The 17,921-nt window shown below is 35.8% G+C and overlaps 1 protein-coding gene across 5 annotated transcripts in view; it reads left to right on the top strand.

Moving 5' to 3' along the window:
* The first annotated feature begins 3,872 nt into the window (after window positions 1–3,872).
* The window catches only part of Acbd5 (acyl-CoA binding domain containing 5), a 45,183-nt gene continuing 31,134 nt past the window's right edge, over window positions 3,873–17,921 (top strand). For 2 of the 5 annotated variants that reach the window (XM_071599812.1, XM_071599811.1), the window contains exons 1-5: window positions 5,013–5,129; window positions 5,315–5,483; window positions 10,672–10,792; window positions 12,160–12,232; window positions 17,561–17,675. In XM_071599812.1, the coding sequence (XP_071455913.1) occupies window positions 5,115–5,129; window positions 5,315–5,483; window positions 10,672–10,792; window positions 12,160–12,232; window positions 17,561–17,675 (493 nt within the window). In that variant the 5' untranslated portion in view covers window positions 5,013–5,114. Of the gene's footprint in view, window positions 3,948–4,992; window positions 5,130–5,314; window positions 5,484–10,671; window positions 10,793–12,159; window positions 12,233–17,560; window positions 17,676–17,921 lie in introns of those variants that run through there. The other 3 variants (XM_071599813.1, XM_071599814.1, XM_071599815.1) reach the window with 3 other exon arrangements.

The raw sequence follows: 17,921 nt of genomic DNA, 5'->3' as shown, positions 1-17,921 counted from the left end.
AGTTCATTTTCCTCTATTAACCACTCTGACCCCATCTCAAATCTTGAGTTTTCATGTTTTACTGTGAATGGCAAGGATGATAATGATCATTAAACAGTTATGTATATTGTCATTCTCAAAAGAGAGAGAGAGAGAGAGGGAGAGAGGAGAGAGGAGAGAGGAGAGAGGGAGGGAGAGAGAGAGAGAGAGAGAGAGAGAGAGAGAGAGAGAGAGAGAGAGAGAGAATATACAGATAGGCTGGGTGCTGTCCCACATATCTGTAATCCCAGTGACTTAGTAGGCTGAGGCAGGAAAACTGCAAGTTTAAGGCCAGCCTCAGCAACTTGGTAAGACCCTGTCTCAAAATATAAAAATTTCAAAAATGACTGGAGATGTGATTCAGTGGTACAGTGTCCCTGAGTTCAATTCCCAATACCATAGAGAGAGAAAAAAAAAATGCTGGAGCAGATTGAGGGGAAAAGGAACATTTTTACAGTATTTTTGGGGCTGTAAATTAGTATAACCACTATGGAAATCAATATAAAGATTCCTCAAAAGACTAGGAATAGACCATCATATTTTCCAGCTATACCATGACTTTAGGATAACTAGAGTTATCCTAAAGAATCAAAGTCATTATACTATAGTGATTCATGCATACCCATGTTTATATAAGCACAATTCACAATAGCCAAATTATGGAACCAGCCTAGGTGTCTGTTGATGGATGTATGGATAAAGAAAATGTATATATACACAATGGAATTTTATTCAGCCATAAAGAAGAATGAAATTGTGTCACAGAAGGAAAATGGTTGGAACTTGATAGAGTTATGTTAAATGAAATAAACAAGACTCAGAAAGTCAAGGTCATAAGTTTTTTCTCATACACAAAGGCAGAAAGAAAAAAGGAGAGAAAAATGTTGGAAGGGGATCTCTTGAAAATAAAAAGAAAATTAGTAGAAAAGAGGAAGGAAAATAGAAGGAGGCAGTTGAGGAGGGAAGGGGGGTTCTAAGGAATGATATTAACCAAATTATATTATTATATTGTGTGCATATACACATACATACCAACAAATTCCACTATTATGTACAATATAATGAACTAATTAAAATAAATAATGAAGTAAATAAAATCCCCTACAAATTTGTAGGTTATTTCCAGCATGCATTTCAGTGCCTTCAATTCCCTACCTCACTAAGGTACTAAGTTTCCAATCCTCATTAGACACACACACACACTCCACAGTGCATTTCTCATGAGCCTGACATATTGCAGCTAAACTTCTTGGATTCCATATTTTTTCTTCCTTATTTTATCAGTGAGGACTGTTCTAGTTTTATATAATGTGAATTCAACCTGAATGGTTTAAAAAACAAAACAGAAATATGTATAAAGAATTTACTGCAGGGTGCAGTGGCACACACCTATAATCCCAGTGGCTCAGGAGGTTGAAGCAGGAGGATTGCAGGTTTAAAGCCAGCCTCAGCAAAAATGAGGCACTACACAACTCAGTGAGATCCTGTCTCTAAATAAAATTCAAAATAGGGCTAGGGATGTGGCTCAGTGGTCGAGTGCCCTTGAGTTTAATGCCCAGTAAAAAAAAAAAAAAAATTACTGGCTTGCTAAAAAGTCAAGAATAACATAGGTTCAGGAAGGGCTAGATCTAGGACTCAAAAAAAAAACTTCCCCAAATTCAGTTTTTCTCTAGCTGTGGTTTCCTGCACAATAGGTGATATTTTCAACCAGGTGTTCCCTTTTTAATGTAAAGGTGATTAGATGAAGCTTTATAGATAATGACCACCACAGAAAATAAGGTTCTTTTTCCCACTGGTTTCCATAAAACCTCACGATTGCAGCCAGGTTAATACATTCTACAGCTGAACACATTACAGTAGCCAGGATAATACAATATAGTAATTGAATAAGTATATATAACATGTAAGATGAGCATCCTGGTTTTCTTGGGACTTCCTGGTTTTGCCTGTGAAGTCCTGTTTTACAGTAAACCTCTCAGTCCCAGGTAAATCAAGATGGTTGTTCACCCCAGCTTACATGTGTATCAAAAGGATGGGGTTGTTTCCAAACCTCAGCAGATATTGTAACAGCAGGGATTGAAAGCTAAGCAGGTGGAAAACATCAACATGTACACGTGAACTAAAGAACTATGCTGATCAACATGGTGGCCAAATGTGCCTGCTGACCACTTGAGACAGTAGTAATCTACAGTTTAGTTTGAATGTAGATCTGAATTAAAATATGCAGTAAATGCAAAATATACACTGGATTTCAAAAACTGTGAATGAAAAAATGTAAAACATCTTAATAATTGTTTTTATATCGAAATGATCATGTTTAAGATATATTGAGCTAAATATTAAAATTAAAAATTTTATTTTTAACTGATACAAAAAACATAATTGTATGTAATTATGGGGTACTACCTGATTTTTTTTGATACATGTATACACTGTAATGTTCAAACATCTATCTCCTTGAACATTGATCATTTCTTTATACTGAAAGCATTCAAACTTTTAGCTTTTTGAAATATACAGTACATTATCATTATCCATAGTCATTCTACTGGGCAGTATTAAAACTACTTACTCCTATCTAACTATGAGCAAACTCAAATCTCTTTTTTAAATTTTTTTTAAAAAAAATATTTAGTTTTTAGTTTTAGGTAGACACAATCTTTATGGTGCTGAGGATCAAACCGAGTGCCTCATGCATGCCAAGCAAGTGTTCTACCACTGAGCCACAATCCCAGCCCATAAATCTCTTTTCTCTACCTTCCAAGATCTGGTAACCATAATTCTACTCTTAACTTCTGAGATCTTTTTTTTTTTTTTGTATTCCACATGAGTGAGATCATATGGTACTTGTTTTTCTGGGTCTGGTTTATTTTACTTAACATAACAATCTCCATGTTGTCATGAACAACAGGATTTTGTTCTTTAAGGCTAAAGTACTCTGTGGTGTACATGTACCATATTTCCTTTATCTATTTATTTGATGGGTACTTAGGTAGTTTCCACTTCTTGGCAAAAACAAAAACAAGAAAATAAACTAACAAACAACAACAACAAAAACCCTACTTGAAAAAAATCATTACCTGAATAACTTCAATTTCCTTTATTCTTCGCTATTGTTTGTAACTGGAAATCTATACAACTAGGAAATGGAAATTCAGTGTATCACTGACACAGCTCGCACATTCATAATTACCTAAAGAGCAACAATGAGTGGCTCATTACAAAATCCCAATGACCAGTTGTCAAAATGAAGTCTTAGAAGTAAACGTCCAAAATATTTTAATTAATATGCATAACTAGCAACACATATATTATCATATTAAACACATAAAATCATTCCAGTTTGATTAAGTTGCTAACATCTTCCTTTGTTGTGCTGGGAAAAGGCCAAATTTTGGGATTATGTGAATCTTGGCTCCGGTGCTTATTAAATCTTAGGGCCTTGGGCAGTTTCGTTACTGTAAGCCTCCATTTCCTCATTCGTAAATACCCTACAGCATTTTCGGAGTGTCTGGAGATTGTCAAAACACTAGCCACTCACTAAACGGAAGTCTTTATTACGGTACTCTTTGGCTTTCATATATGAACTCAATGTTAATGAGCACCAAGAGCAAGAAATTAAACCCGTCTCCCGACCACGTGCAGTCACATCAGGATACCTCTCCAACAGGCCACTGAGAGTCCCTTTTGCTGGAAGCGGATGTGGCCCCACGAAGGATCACAAAGCGCGACCCAGCGGTGAGGAGGGATTTCCGCCAGACGCCGGGAGGGTGGGCTATACCCAGACGCCCACCGGAACAGGCGGGAGGAACGCCGGCGCCGGGAGGGAGGCGCCCGGAAGCGCCGCAGAGGGAGGACTACATTTCCCATAAGTCGGCAGGGCCGGGCGTCGGGGACATTACCGGACAGGCCTTGCCGGCAGTACGAAGGTAAATGCCGGCACCGCGGCTCGAAGAGAAAAGTCTTAGGATCCGCGACTAGATTTGTGCTAGTAACCCCTCTAACCCATCCTGAACCGACAAAAACGATGCTCCTAGTGGGGCGACTTTGAGATTTCCGGGTCGCACCCCTCCGACCCGGCAACCCAAGACAACACCCCTTACGGGTCTGGGGGCGCTTTCTCAATGCCCAAGGAAGCGGGGGAGCTGTGCTCGCTCGTTGAAGGCCCAGGGTATCCCTTTGTAGGTTTGACGGTCTGTATAGGGCCCTCTAACGCCCCTTCCCCAAGCCCAATCCCCTTTTAAGTCGGGCTAGAGAAGGGATGTGCTGGGCTTCCTGGGGCTCATAGAAAGGGGTCGTGTAGGAGAAGGTGTCCCCCTTCCGACCCAGTTGAGTAGCGGGCGACCTCCTTTGATTGCTGCTCGGACATCTTGGCTGGGGCTGTGAAAGTTGTCATAAACTTGGGGGCCAAGCATCTCCATCCAAAGTCCCCAATCCTCTACCCTTTGGAGTGGTATCACGGTGCCGTTGGTGAGGCTAAGAGACTTGCGCTAGGTCACAGAATCCAAGTGGCAGAATGGAAGGTACGCACCGAGCCTGTCTGGATCTAAAGCTCTTTGCTTCTGTCCCATTACCTTCTTCAAGCCCTATCCTAAGAGAAGGCAGGAGCTGGGGACTGCACAGTCTGTCGCGTTTGGTTTTCTTTTTCTTTTTTTGTCCGGAGGGACCCTCGCGCGCCCTTAGGGCCCAGGGGCAGAATCCAACCCCGTGATCCCAGAGTATAGCGACCTCTTTTCCCACCCTCCTGAACAAAACCGAGCACAAGTTCTTCCCCTGGTCAATCCCGGTCGGTGATCCCTTGGACAGCAGTCTCTCCTTTCGCCTCTCCCAGGTCCTTTTCTGGGGACGCACGGGCCGCGAGCGTCAGCCGCACGGGGTGGGTGGGTGGGGTTTGCTTCGCGGCGGCAGCGGCGGCAGCGGCGGCTGCGACAGCTGGTGGGTCCTGCGGTGACTCCGGGGCGGGGCTGTGGGCAGGGTGCCGATTGAAAGACCGACTCCGCGGGAATGGGGGGTGTGGTTGCTCGGCCAGAGTCCTTCGAGTGGGAGAGCGGCTCCGCGACCACCGGTGGCCGGACCCCCTCTGCCTTCTGCTAGAGATGCTCTTCCTCTCGGTGAGTTAATTTTCTGTCGTCGCGGGCAGGGTTCTGGTTCTTAGTCACGCCCCGGGGAGGAAGGAGCAAGGCCACCTCGATCTGTGTGGCCTGGATAGAGCAGGGCAAAAGGGAACTGACCAGCTGCGCTCCTAGGCCTCCTCCCTTTGGGGCATGTTGATCCGCGGCTGCGCTGCATGTTCCAGTTTCATGCAGGCTCCTGGGAAAGCTGGTGCTGCTGCTGCTGCCTGATTCCTGCCGACCGATCTTGGGACCGGGGCCCGCGCTGGCGGCTGGAGATGGCGGACACTAGATCGGTCCATGAAACCAGGTTTGAGGCGGCCGTGAAGGTGATCCAGAGTTTGCCGAAAAATGGTACGTGCACTGGGCCCCGCTGGAGAAGCCTTCCGACGAGGCCCAAGGTCTCTAAACCTCACCTTTTTTAACCTTCTTTCTGGTTCGAGCCTGGCTTATTTAGCCTACTTTTTTCCTGTGTTGTAAAGGCATGTAATTGGTAGGGGAGATATTGAATATGAATTAACGACCTGCTGATCTTTGAAGCCACAGACAAATGTTATCCACATTTTAAGTTGTTTAGATAGTTAAAAACGAAAGTCTTCTCATTTAATGACTGCGGATTTGTTAAAAAAAAAAATCTGGGATGGGATACCTGGTACCATATACTCGAAAATCTACAATTCAAACCTTTTGAAAACTTTTGCTATGAAGTAAGAGAAAGGAAGAAGTAAAGGAAAGGAAAAAACAGCAATATTCATTTGTAAAATGATTTATTTTAATAAATATAATACTTTTTTTGGCTGCTATTCCGTTGTATTAGCATTTTGTTTTGTTTTGTTTTGTTTAACATATACCTATATTGGACCTTCTTTGCAGCTTGTGGGGAAAGTCAGATCTATTGTTCTCTTTCTTTTAGTATGTCATTTCTCTGTTTATCTTTGGTTTTCAGTAATTTGACTATGATGTGTTTAGATGTGTTTTTTTCTTCTTATTTATCCTGTTTACAGTTTGTAAACTGTAAATTGTAATTTTATTTTTGGGCAGTGTTGGAAAGTTTTCAGCCATTATTTTTTCCCCCCTTTTCTAAGTAGAGTGGCTTGGGGAGGGAGACTTTCACTTTGCAATTCATGTCCTTTGCATCATATGGATTATTTAAAATCATAAACTAATTTTTAAAAATGCTTTTAAGCACTATTACTGTACCAGAGTGGGAAACCTGACTATATAAACATATTACTAGAGTATTTAATATCATCTTCTTGGTTTTCATTAATCATATTTGGCTAAGTAATGAATCTTCAATACAGTTCACTCAAAAATTTGCTAAGTGCAGATTCAGAAAGTTTTGTAGAGCTGGTACTTAAGCTGAATGATGCCCTGGGTTCAATCCTAGTGACACCCTTGGAAAAAAGATAAAAGAAAGTTATGAAAACAAATGTACAGAAAAAATAATGTTCCCTTTTGTAATCCGGCCCCCGCCCCCAACTTTGTATTGAACTTAGGGAGGCTCTGAGGTATATCCCCAGCCCTTTAAACTTTTTTTATTTTGCACTGAATTTGTGATTCTCTGCTTTAGTCTCCTGATTCTTTTATACTTTCAAACATTCCATTGAAGGAGGTCATAGAGAGGATTGAAAGTTAAGCTAGAAGAAACAGAATGTATACAAATAACATAGGAATTTATTTAAGTATTGATATTTTAATGTTAGGTTAAGAGTGTTTATAGAAAGGTATGATTCCAAGAGTTTTTTTATAAGTAGTACAAGTTTTTTGAAAATTGAAAAAGCTAGACTTAATGTCTTCAGCTTACTTTTTTTTTTTTTAACATTTTAGTCAACTTACTAAAAAAACTCATGTAAATTAAAAGAGTTTGTATTTACTTAACATTTTAGAAGGCATTATTACAAAGTTAAAATTAACAATAGTACTGGAGGTGTAGCTTAGTGGTGAAGTTCAGACTTAGCATGCAGGATACCCTGAGTGTGATCTCCAGCATCTGTCCCCCCACTGGCTCCACACAAAGATCATGTTATTTTTCTGAAACTGAAGTAATATTCATTGAGCCACAAGTTTGTTATAATGAATTATTAAATATTTTTATTTTAAATTAATTTTTTTCAGGAGGGAAAGTTTATTTTGGTTCACAGGAATTATTAAATATTTTTATAAAACACTGTTTTTTAAAATTGGTCTGGTCTGATCTATTTTACAAAAAGCAAAATCTTATAGTTTTGTTTTTATTGCTTAATATTTAATAATAAATGCTTTTTTTTTTTTTTTTGGTAGTGGGGATTGAGCCCAAGGGTGCTTAATCACTGAGCCATATTCCCAGCACTTTTTATTTTTTATTTTGAAACAGGGTCTTTCTAAGTTGCTTAGAGCCTCACTAAATTGCTGAGACTGGCCCTGAACTTGAGATTCTTCTGCCTCTACTTCCTGAGCTGCTGGGATCACAGGTGTGCATCACCATTCCCAGCTTTAACAATTTTATTTTGAGACAGGGTTTAGCTAAGTTGGTTAGGGTCTTGCTAAGTGCAATAATGACTTTGATCTTTAGAAATATAAATTCTTAGATAATATTTCAAACACATATATTAAGTATGTCATGTGAGTGCCTCAAAGACAAAAGATCAGATACATCATACTTTGTCTGCAATCTTACAGCGCAGAATATGTTCAATAATTTTTTTGTTTGGGTTTTTTTTTTTTTGGTACCAGGGATGGAAACCAGGGCACTTGAGCTAAGGATCTTGCTAAGTTGCTTAGGGCCTCACTAAATTGCTGAGATTCGCTTTGAACTTGTATCCCTCCTGCTTCAGTCTAACAAGTTTCTAGGATTACAGGAGAGTGCCATTGCATCCTGCAATTTTTTTTTTTTTTTTTTTAATATAAAGTATGTGTCATTGAGCCAAGCCTATTAAACCTTTAAATCTTAACTTTGTGGGCTGGGGGTATAGCTCAGTTGATAGAATGCTTACCTCAAATGCACAAGGCCCTGGATTCAATCTCAAGCACCACACACAAAAAATATCTTACTTTGTTGGCTTACTGAAGACATTAAGAGATGAGGTTTTTGAATTTTCAAATGTAGATTTGTGTTACTCATTGGTAACCATTTTTAACAATTTTTTCTGCATTTTTTTCCTCTGTTGCATAAAAAACAACTATATCATTGAAACACTTTATCTAGTAGATACTCCCAAATGTGTCTATATTATATAGATAATTGTTATTGTGATTGGGAATTAATTATTCATTCTTTTTTTAAAAACATTTTTTTATTTTTTTGGAAGTAGTTGGAAACAATACCTTTATTTTATTTACTTATTTTTATGTGGTGCTGAGGATTGAATCCAGGGCTTCACATGTGCTAGATGAGTGCTCCACCTCTGAGCCACAACCCCAGCCCCAATTATTCATTCTTGATTAGACCTGAAACACCAGTTCTCAGTTTGTCAGTGTTGTAATTTCCATTTTTATAAATGAATAGCTTTTGATTCACATGTTATCTGTTTAGTATGAAGTCATGAAGTTTTCAAAATACCTTCTTACAGTTTTTATTTGTATAATAATTTTTGCTTTGAAAGTAATATGCACTAATGTTAAAAATTTAAACAAATGCCAGGTGTGGTGGCATATGCCTGTAATTCCACCTATTCAGGAGGCTGAGGCAGGAGGATCTCAAGTTCAAGGACAGCCTGGGCAACTTAATGAGACCCTGTTTCAAAGTAAAAGAAAATTGAGGATGTAACTCAGAGATAGAGTGCTTACTAAGCATGTTTAGTCCCTAATACTGAAAAAAAAAAAAAAATTAACATAGATAAGTAAAAAGGAAAATAAAATAATCTGTGTATCTACTATCCAGAGATAGCTCCTTTTAACATTTTTATGTATAGCCTTTTGATGTATTTTTCATGTATGTAAATTCTTATTTTGTAAAAATAGATCATATTGTATATGCCGTTTTTAACCTATACTTTATAGAAGATCATGAAATTTATCAAGCCATTATTAGGGCTATCATTATAATATTCTGTTACTTGTGTGTATCATAATTATCTAGCCAGTTATCTATTAACAAAAAAACTAGCATTCCAGTTCTTCATTTTAAGAGTATTGTAGCTGGATGTGGTGGCACACACCTGTAATCCCATTGACTCTGGAGGCTGAAACAAGAGAATTACAAATTTGAGGCCAGCCTCAGCAACCTAGTGAGACAGCATTTCAAAATAAAAAATAAGAAGCATGTATGAAGACACGATGGTGTAACTCTACTTTGTGTACAACCCGAGAGATGAAAAATTGTGCTCTATTTGTATAACATGAATTGTAATGCATTCTGCTGTTGTATATGAAAATTAGAATAAATTTTAAAAAATAAGAAGGGCTGAGGATGATCTGAGGATCTCAGAGAGCCCCTGAATTGTCACAGTGTGGGGAAAAAAATTATATTCCAATTCATGGTACTTGATTTTATACTTTGAAAATTTCAAATATAAAAGAGGTTATGAATATTGATAGATATGCTAGAAGCATATATGAAGACTTATCTTCAAAAAACTGATATAACCAAAATTACAAAGGTAAAAATTGAGAAATCTGTTTTATATTGCATTAGTTCTTTTTCCACTAAAGTACACACTGGTTGGCTTTAGCTGAAGTTCCTTATCCAGTGGGAAATTGAAATTTGGCCAAGAGGAGTTTGATTTTTTACTGTTGATACTTTATTAACCAAAGTATGTTTCTAACTTTTTTTCATTTATGCTAGTCAGTTTTGATTTTTCACAAGCTTTATTTTGCTTAATAACATTATTCTGTACTTCCATATTTTAATTTTTTTTATTTGTAGATGGACATAAAACCTTTTATTTAATTTATTTATTTTTATGTGGTGCTGAGGATCGAACCCAGGGTCTTGCATGTGCTAGGCAAGCGCTCTACCACTGAACTGCAACCCCAGCCCTATACTTCCATATATTTTATGTGATGTTTTCTGGTTATTTTTGGTTATTTTGGTTATACCCTTAGAGTGTTTATTCATTTTATTTATTTACTTACTTATTTACTTACTGACTGACTGGCTTACTTACTTATTTATTTTTGGTACAGATATTAAACCCAGAGATGCTTAAACATCTTGTTTTCTTGTCCTGCCCAAGATTTTCCTATTTGTGTAAGACTGTGTGAAGACACATCCCCGGCCCTTTTTAATTTTTATTTTGAGACAGTTTCACTAAGTTGCTTAGGGCCTTGCTAAGTTGCTGAGGGTGGCTTTGAACTCAAAATCCTTCTGCCTCGGCCTCCCAGGCCTCTGAATTGTGTTTAACATTGTTTACGTTTAAAGTTTCAGAGATTTTTTTTTTTTTTAATCATAGGAGCAGAGTAACTAATAAAACTGCCATAACTTTTGTTTCTAAGATAGAAAAAATTATCTGACTATTCAAATATCAGATCACTATAGTACTGCATGGCTAAGCTAATATACAACCATGGGTTATCAGTGTTATTCCCCAAGTAATTTGTATTTAATGTATGTTTCCAATAGGTTCATTCCAGCCAACAAATGAAATGATGCTCAAGTTCTATAGCTTCTATAAACAGGCAACTGAAGGACCCTGTAAGCTTTCAAGACCTGGATTCTGGGATCCTATTGGAAGATATAAATGGTAATTTCATTTATAGAGCCAAGAAAGGATTTCAATTTTAATAATTATCCCACACTATTACTTATGTGGTTATATACTATTCAGTGCATAAAATATCCTAGGTGTACTGCATACAGTTTTTGTTCTCTAGGTGCTCTTCACACAGTCTTACTTACACAAATAGGAAAATCTTGGGCAAGACAAGAAAACAGTAAAACCAAGAGGATAGGTGCATCAAAAACATAAAGGATTTTCAGTTCATCTTCTTATAGTTTTTCTTTTTTTAAATCTCAAAGCAACTCTTGAACTAAGTAAGAGATAAACTTTCCTGCCTCTTTTGGCTGCCAAGAAAAGTAATGACTTTTGCTCATCAACTGATACTGTTTGCTTTGAGCCTTTCAGATAATATGTAACTAGAAATATGACTCAGGTACTGCCATGTTAACTTTTTATCTCAGTTATTACCTCTGAGCCACTGCATTTGAGTAGAAATTTGGTTTTTAATACAATTAAAGAATGATAAGTTATTGATGTTGTTATCATTTTCCCAGTCCACTAACATTTGATATTTTTAAAATACCATTGCACACTTTACAAATGTCTCACAAAAGTCCATTTTCAACTGTACCTTATAACCAAGTATGTTAATTGATGAAGCATGTTTAAGAGCCACTAAAAGTACTAAATATGGTACTTCCAGTAAGATCTTTATGAATTATAATAAAGTAATAGGTTAAACGAAATCTCAATATGTTCTTTGTTTCAAGAAAATTTATTTATTTGCTTAACATTTTTTCCCTAGAATTGAACTTCAGTGAAGTTAAATTCCTTCTGGGAAAAATGTATAAAAATAGAGATTTTCATATTAGGCAAACATTTCAAGGAATTTAAACATTTTCTTACCTTCATATTTTCATTCTTTTAGAAATAAGGAACCATTTTTAGTTTTTGTTCTAGTGTATACATTACTCTTATTTAAATTAGTGGAAACTTTTAACCAAAACTTCTATTCATTTAAAACATGGCTGTGACAGTAGACTTCTAAAATGTTCATTTCCACTACTGTTTGGTATAATTATATGTAAAAACTTTTAAAGAATTCTTGGGCAATATTTATGAGTAGCTTACAGTTTCTGTGACCTATTAATGTCTGGATAGGTTATTTACTTATTGTTTTAATGCTATTTAATTTGCCAGTTCTTTTTGTTTTGATAGTTCTCTTCCAGGTGACATATTTGTTAATGAGATTTTTTTTGGAAACATAATATGGCTTTAAGTAGAACCTATTTTAAATTAATTGACCATATAGTGTCAACTATAAGTTGTATTCTCTACAATTGAAAAATCAGTTATTTTTTTTTATTGTTTTTATGTATTTTCATTGCTAGGGATGCTTGGAGTTCTTTGGGTGATATGACCAAGGAAGAAGCCATGATTGCATATGTTGAAGAAATGAAAAAGGTAGGGAAAATAATTTATAGTTGAAAATAACAATATTCAGAGCAGCTCTAATTTACTTTTTTTTTTGAGAGAGATAGAGAAAGAGAATTTTTTAATATTTATTTTTCAGTTTTTGGCGGACACAACATCTTTATTTATTTATTTATTTTTTATGTGGTGCTGAAGATCGAACCCAGCGCCGCGCATGCCAGGCGAGCAGGATACTGCTTGAACCACATCCCCAGCCCCTCTAATTTACTTTTATTAGACAAATTAGCTGCTTTGTTTTCAAGAACAAGGAGATTGTAGTACATTACTATAGAATCTAGATTATTAAGTTTATTTGAACTTTATGTACTTTGTTAAAGTTCATCTTAACAGGAGTATTTTTTTCCTTAAGATCCTATATTGTAGGGATATTTTAGCTTTTTTTTTTTACATCTTTCTTTCCCTGTAGTCAACTTCTGGAAAAAGTACAGAAATAGGAATCTTGGAAAAATATATATAAATATTTGCCCAACAAATCTTTGAAAATATTGGTGTCTCTTACTTGGGAGTCTTGTAAGTGCTGGTCTGTCTGAAGAGCATTTCAGGTTTGGAACATTGTATTTGGGAGGAAAAGTTACGAAGACTCCCCAGCAATGTTCTCTTACAAGTTTTGACTGCTAAATTGATGCATTTTCATCAGTGGACTTACTAGTAACAAGCATTTTTCTGTGAATGCATAGTTCCTTTAAAGGCAGAAAAGGATAATGATGCTTTTAGGATTCCTGTGGACTACAGAGGAGGGCATTCCTTTTTAACTAGCTCTTTTAAGTCTATCAAAGGCATTTTGTTTTGTTTTTGGTACTGGGGATTGGACTCAGGGACTCTTTACCACTGAGAGACATTCCCAAACCTTTTTTATTTTAAGATAGAGTCTTACTAAGTTGCTTAAGGCCTTGCTAAGTTGCTGAGGCTAGCTTTGAACTTGGAATCCTCCTGCTTCAGCCTCCTTAGTCGCTGGGATTACAGGCATGTGCCACCACATGAGACTAAGGCATTGTTTTGAGGAATACATTTATGAAAAAATCATGAATTTTATATTGGGCATGGGTCAGAAGTTGTGAAATCTATTTCTGTTTGAAAACCTTAAATAAATTATCTTTAAACATAAAGAAAATCTGTAAAAAAGGAATAGTTTTTTTTGCCATATGGCTCAATGGTATCAATCGCTAGTTGTTTCTCTTCTGCACTGCTCAAGTGGTGCCCTTTGTTACATTTTCACAATTTTTATTTAGTGGACTTTATGGTAGAGGGCAGAGTTTAATTCTTTTGGCTGTTATCTATATCATTAATACAATAAAAAAAGAGCCCTTCAAATCAGAGAAAGAAAATTCAAAACCTTTTTGGTTTGGTTTGATAACTATTCCTTTTTCTTTTCTCTCTCTTTTTTTGTTCTCTCTCTCTCTCTCTTTTTTTTTTTTTAGATCAACAGCATGCCTTTATTTTATTTATATTTATGTGGTGCTAAGGATTGAACTCACTGCCTTACACAGGCTAGGAAAGCGCTCTGCCACTGAAGCTATAGCCCCAGCCCCCTATTTCTTTCTCTGTACTTTAAATGTCATTATAATTTTGAGGATATACTTCTATAGTATAAGGTTGAATTGCCACATTAAGCAAAATTTACATATTTTTCCTATCCAGTTTTACTAATTAATGTTGTCACAATTTAAAGTAAGAAGGGGATAAAACAATGTACATTCCACCCTCATTTAAACTATAGTGTTGCCTTTTAGCTGTCTTAAAATACTTCTTCCATATATGAGTTTTTATAGTTATTTCTCTATTTAAAAAAAACAAACTATCTTCAATAGGCTTTAAAATTTTCATTTTCTATTACAAATAACAAAGTTTATAGTAAACTTTTAGAGTTAAATCTAAAATATTAAATACCTATAGATTGAAAATGTGATAAGTCTTAAATTACATTCAGAGTTCAGCTTATGAACATCAGTAGATAAAACTGCATCTTTCTAGGGGCTGGGGTTGTGGCTCAGCAGTGGAGTGCTCGCCTAGCATGTGTGAGGCCCTGGGTTCGATCCTCAGCACCACATAAAAAAATAAAGGTATAAAAAAATTGCATGTTTCTATGTAACTTTTTCTAATAATTTACTAATTGAAGCAGTCATTAAATCATGTTTCATAGTTCATAAATCATTGTACCATTACTCTTTAGAATATAAATCTCATTTCATGGGTTTTAGGAGCCTTATTAATTTGTGTTTTATAATGGATCCTGTTTGGTAGAATATTGCTTATCATAATTTATAAAATTGTCCAGTAAAATATCACCAAAAAAGTTGCTGGAATCCAAAATTGTTTTAGCTTTGAGTGAATAAAGTAAGTAAGATGGTTTTAGGGAAAAATCCATTTCTTTGAAGTTTATTTTGATATATAATCAATGGGAAGTATAAAATCCTATTTTTTATACAGTTTTACAAAATCTTATGGGGATTTCCAGAATATTCATTTAACACTTGAATAATATACATTTTGTCTGTGGAATTTAAAGAGAAATCAGTGTACTTAATCCTGTCTGCACATTAGACTCACTGGTACAGATGCCCTTGCATGACTCCAGATTAATTGTGTCAGGATTTCTAAGAGGATTGGATATCTGCTGTAATAGAGGGAGGATTAGAGTGGGATCTTATAAAGGATAGAACCTGAAGTTACCATGGCTGAGGGTCTAGTTTAGAGCTACACAAGTCTAGAGCACTGACTTTCTCTGAGTTTTGAGTTGACTTGTATTTTTAAGATTTGACTCATGATAAATATCTTTTAGAGACTGAGGGAAAAAGCAGGATGCCAATTTCTTTACTTTGTGTGGGCGATAGACTTTTCTAATCATTGGCATACTTGGGATTGATATCTGTGAGTCTCCTCAGAAGGTCAGAAGCACTGGAGAGACTAAATTTGTGATTACTAAGATTATTGAACAGAGATTAAGCATTGGGACTTGGGTAACTTTAAAAGATATGTTCATTGTAGACAAAAACCTGAGGAATTTTTTCTTTGCTTTAATAAAGCATATATGTATCTTTCCAAGTATATTTTTATCACCTAAAAATGATGTGTCTCTTTGAGGAAACTGCTGGATATATCTAGAAAAATTACTGTGCTTTGAATGCTGTTTTTCTACAGTCCATGCAGCTTACCGTTAAAAGTCTGCACTTGGGGAGCTGGGGTTGTATAGCTCAGTGGTAGAGCACTTACCTAGCATGTGTGAGGCACCAGGTTCAATTCTCAGCACCACATTGAAATAAATAAAATAAAGGTCCATCAACAACTTAAAAAATATTAAAAAAAAGAAGTCTACGCTTGAACTAATTTTATTAACTTAAAACTTGAAATGAACTCTCTGTGGATGAGTACTACCTCTTCTAGACTGAGATTTGCCTGTGTCTCCTTGTTTGACTTTGGGTGTGTGTCTCTGTTTTTATCTCTTGTATGTATATGTGTACGCCTCTCTCTTCCTATACGTCTCGTGTGTGCCTGAACACATGCATGTGTGTACCTTTTTTTGTATTTCAGCATTGTTGAAAGGGAGAGAATTTTTTTGGTTGTTGATTTCTAGTTTCTTCATCAGAAAATTAAATTCTAGATAGGTCTTGTGGTGGCCACTTGTGTCATTTCTACTGAAGGTTCTGCCTTACTGAAAGAATACTGTTTATATTTGTTTAGTGTTGGTACATACTCCATTTATTTAGTTCTGACATTTCAACTCCAAAGTTCACTCTTATTTTATGGGGCATGGGGGAACCTAAACACTGAACTGAGTAGCTCAGGACAAATTAGAGTTTAAGGAGGGAGGTTTTTTTTGTTTTGGTGGTTTGTAAATCGCTTTAATGAGAGAACTAATAGAGATCTGTTCTGGAGGAAGATCAAAGGAGGTGTTGAATGAGGTTCAGGATAGGTATCTGGTTGCCTTACCAGATTCTGCTAAATCAATATTCATGTTGTGGCAATATGGGGTAGTGAAAAAAGTGCTGACTTGTTTTCAGTTATATCTCTGGCATATTAGCTGTGATTTTGGTTACTTCAAAATAAACACTACCCCATAGTTTCAGTTTTTAACTTGAATCTAATTCTTAAAATTATTACTGTAACCTAAATATATATATAGTAAGTTATAAAATTTTCCCTCATGACTGCTCTCAGCCTCAGAACAAGTATTTTCTTAGCAAAAAGAAATTTTCTGAATAAACAATTTTTTACTCCTTTACACTGATAGGAACATAGATAACTTACTATGAGCTATAAAATCAAAAGATAATCTCTAAAACCAGTTATTGTTACTGTTGTTCATTTGGTATAGTCTCTCCCAAAAACCTATCTTCCATATCGGAACACACTGAGGGTGGTGATGTTATGGGTATTATCTCAGCTTAAAATAATATCAGACTTGTTTATAATCATAGATTACTGATGATCTACTCTGTATCTGGTTTAAAAATAAAAGCATGTTATTTGAATAAGAATTTTAGAGTTTTAAACCAGTTTTTTAAATACTTTTTATATGCTAGACACTAAAAACGGGAGTGAACAAAACTAGATGAAGGTCCTTTTGCATTGAGCTTATATTCTATTGTGAAAGACAGGCAGTAAATGAACAGTAAAGCAAGGAGAGTGACTAATGAGTCCAGACCTGCTGTGAGTTTAAAAAATATAAATACATGCTTTTTAAAAAATACACGTAAACAGCCAGGTGGGGTAGTGCAGACATATATAATCTCAGCAATTTGGGAGGCTGAGACAAGAAGATTGTTAAATTTGAGGCCATCTTCAGCAATTTAGCAAGACCTGTCTCAAAATAAAAATTAGAAAAAAAAAAAAAAAGGAAAGAGAGTCTGGGAGTTTAGCTCAGTGGTAGATCACCCCTCGGTTCAATTCCCAATAACACACCCCAAAATCCCATTATTATGTATAATTGTAATGCACGAATAAAAATAAATAAATAAGAAGCTGGAGTTGTGGTTCAGCAGTAGAGCACTCGCTTAGCACGTGTGGGGCACTGGGTTCGATCCTCAGGACCACATAATTTTAAAATAAAGGTATTGTGTCCAACTACAACTAAAAAACAAAATAAATAAATAAGAACACTTTTTAGATCTTTAATATACTTACAACTTTTCTAGGAGTATGTATATATTAGGCATATAATTAATATAGATCCTTAAGAGAATTTATTAATTAACTTCAGATTTCCAAATTATTAATATTGGAAACCATAAGATATTTAATATTAATTCAGATCAAATTAATAGTTTGTAATTTTACAATATTTGTCTCTTTTGATTACAGATTCTTGAAACTATGCCAATGACTGAAAAAGTTGAAGAATTGCTACATGTCATAGGTCCATTTTATGAAATTGTAGAAGACAAAAAGAGTGGAAGGAGTTCTGATTTAACCTCAGGTTGGACTATTTTACCTATTTTTTAAGTTTGGCCAGTTATAGATTATACATGCATTAATATTTATATGTCTAATTTTTATTTTTACTTTCACATGCCAGTCCGACTGGAGAAAATCTCTAAATATTTAGAAGGTAGGAATAATGAAATCCATATAAAAATTTTGTTTTTAATATGTACAAACCAAAATATGTACAAACCAAGAGCATTCTGCACAAATTTGTAGAACTTATTGTAGGTTGGGAATT

This window comes from Marmota flaviventris, chromosome 12 (genome assembly GCF_047511675.1).
Source record: "Marmota flaviventris isolate mMarFla1 chromosome 12, mMarFla1.hap1, whole genome shotgun sequence".
Classification (NCBI taxonomy): Eukaryota; Metazoa; Chordata; class Mammalia; order Rodentia; family Sciuridae; genus Marmota; species Marmota flaviventris.
The sequence above is the reverse complement of the archived record's forward strand: the minus strand, read 5'-3'. Positions and strand labels throughout refer to the sequence as shown.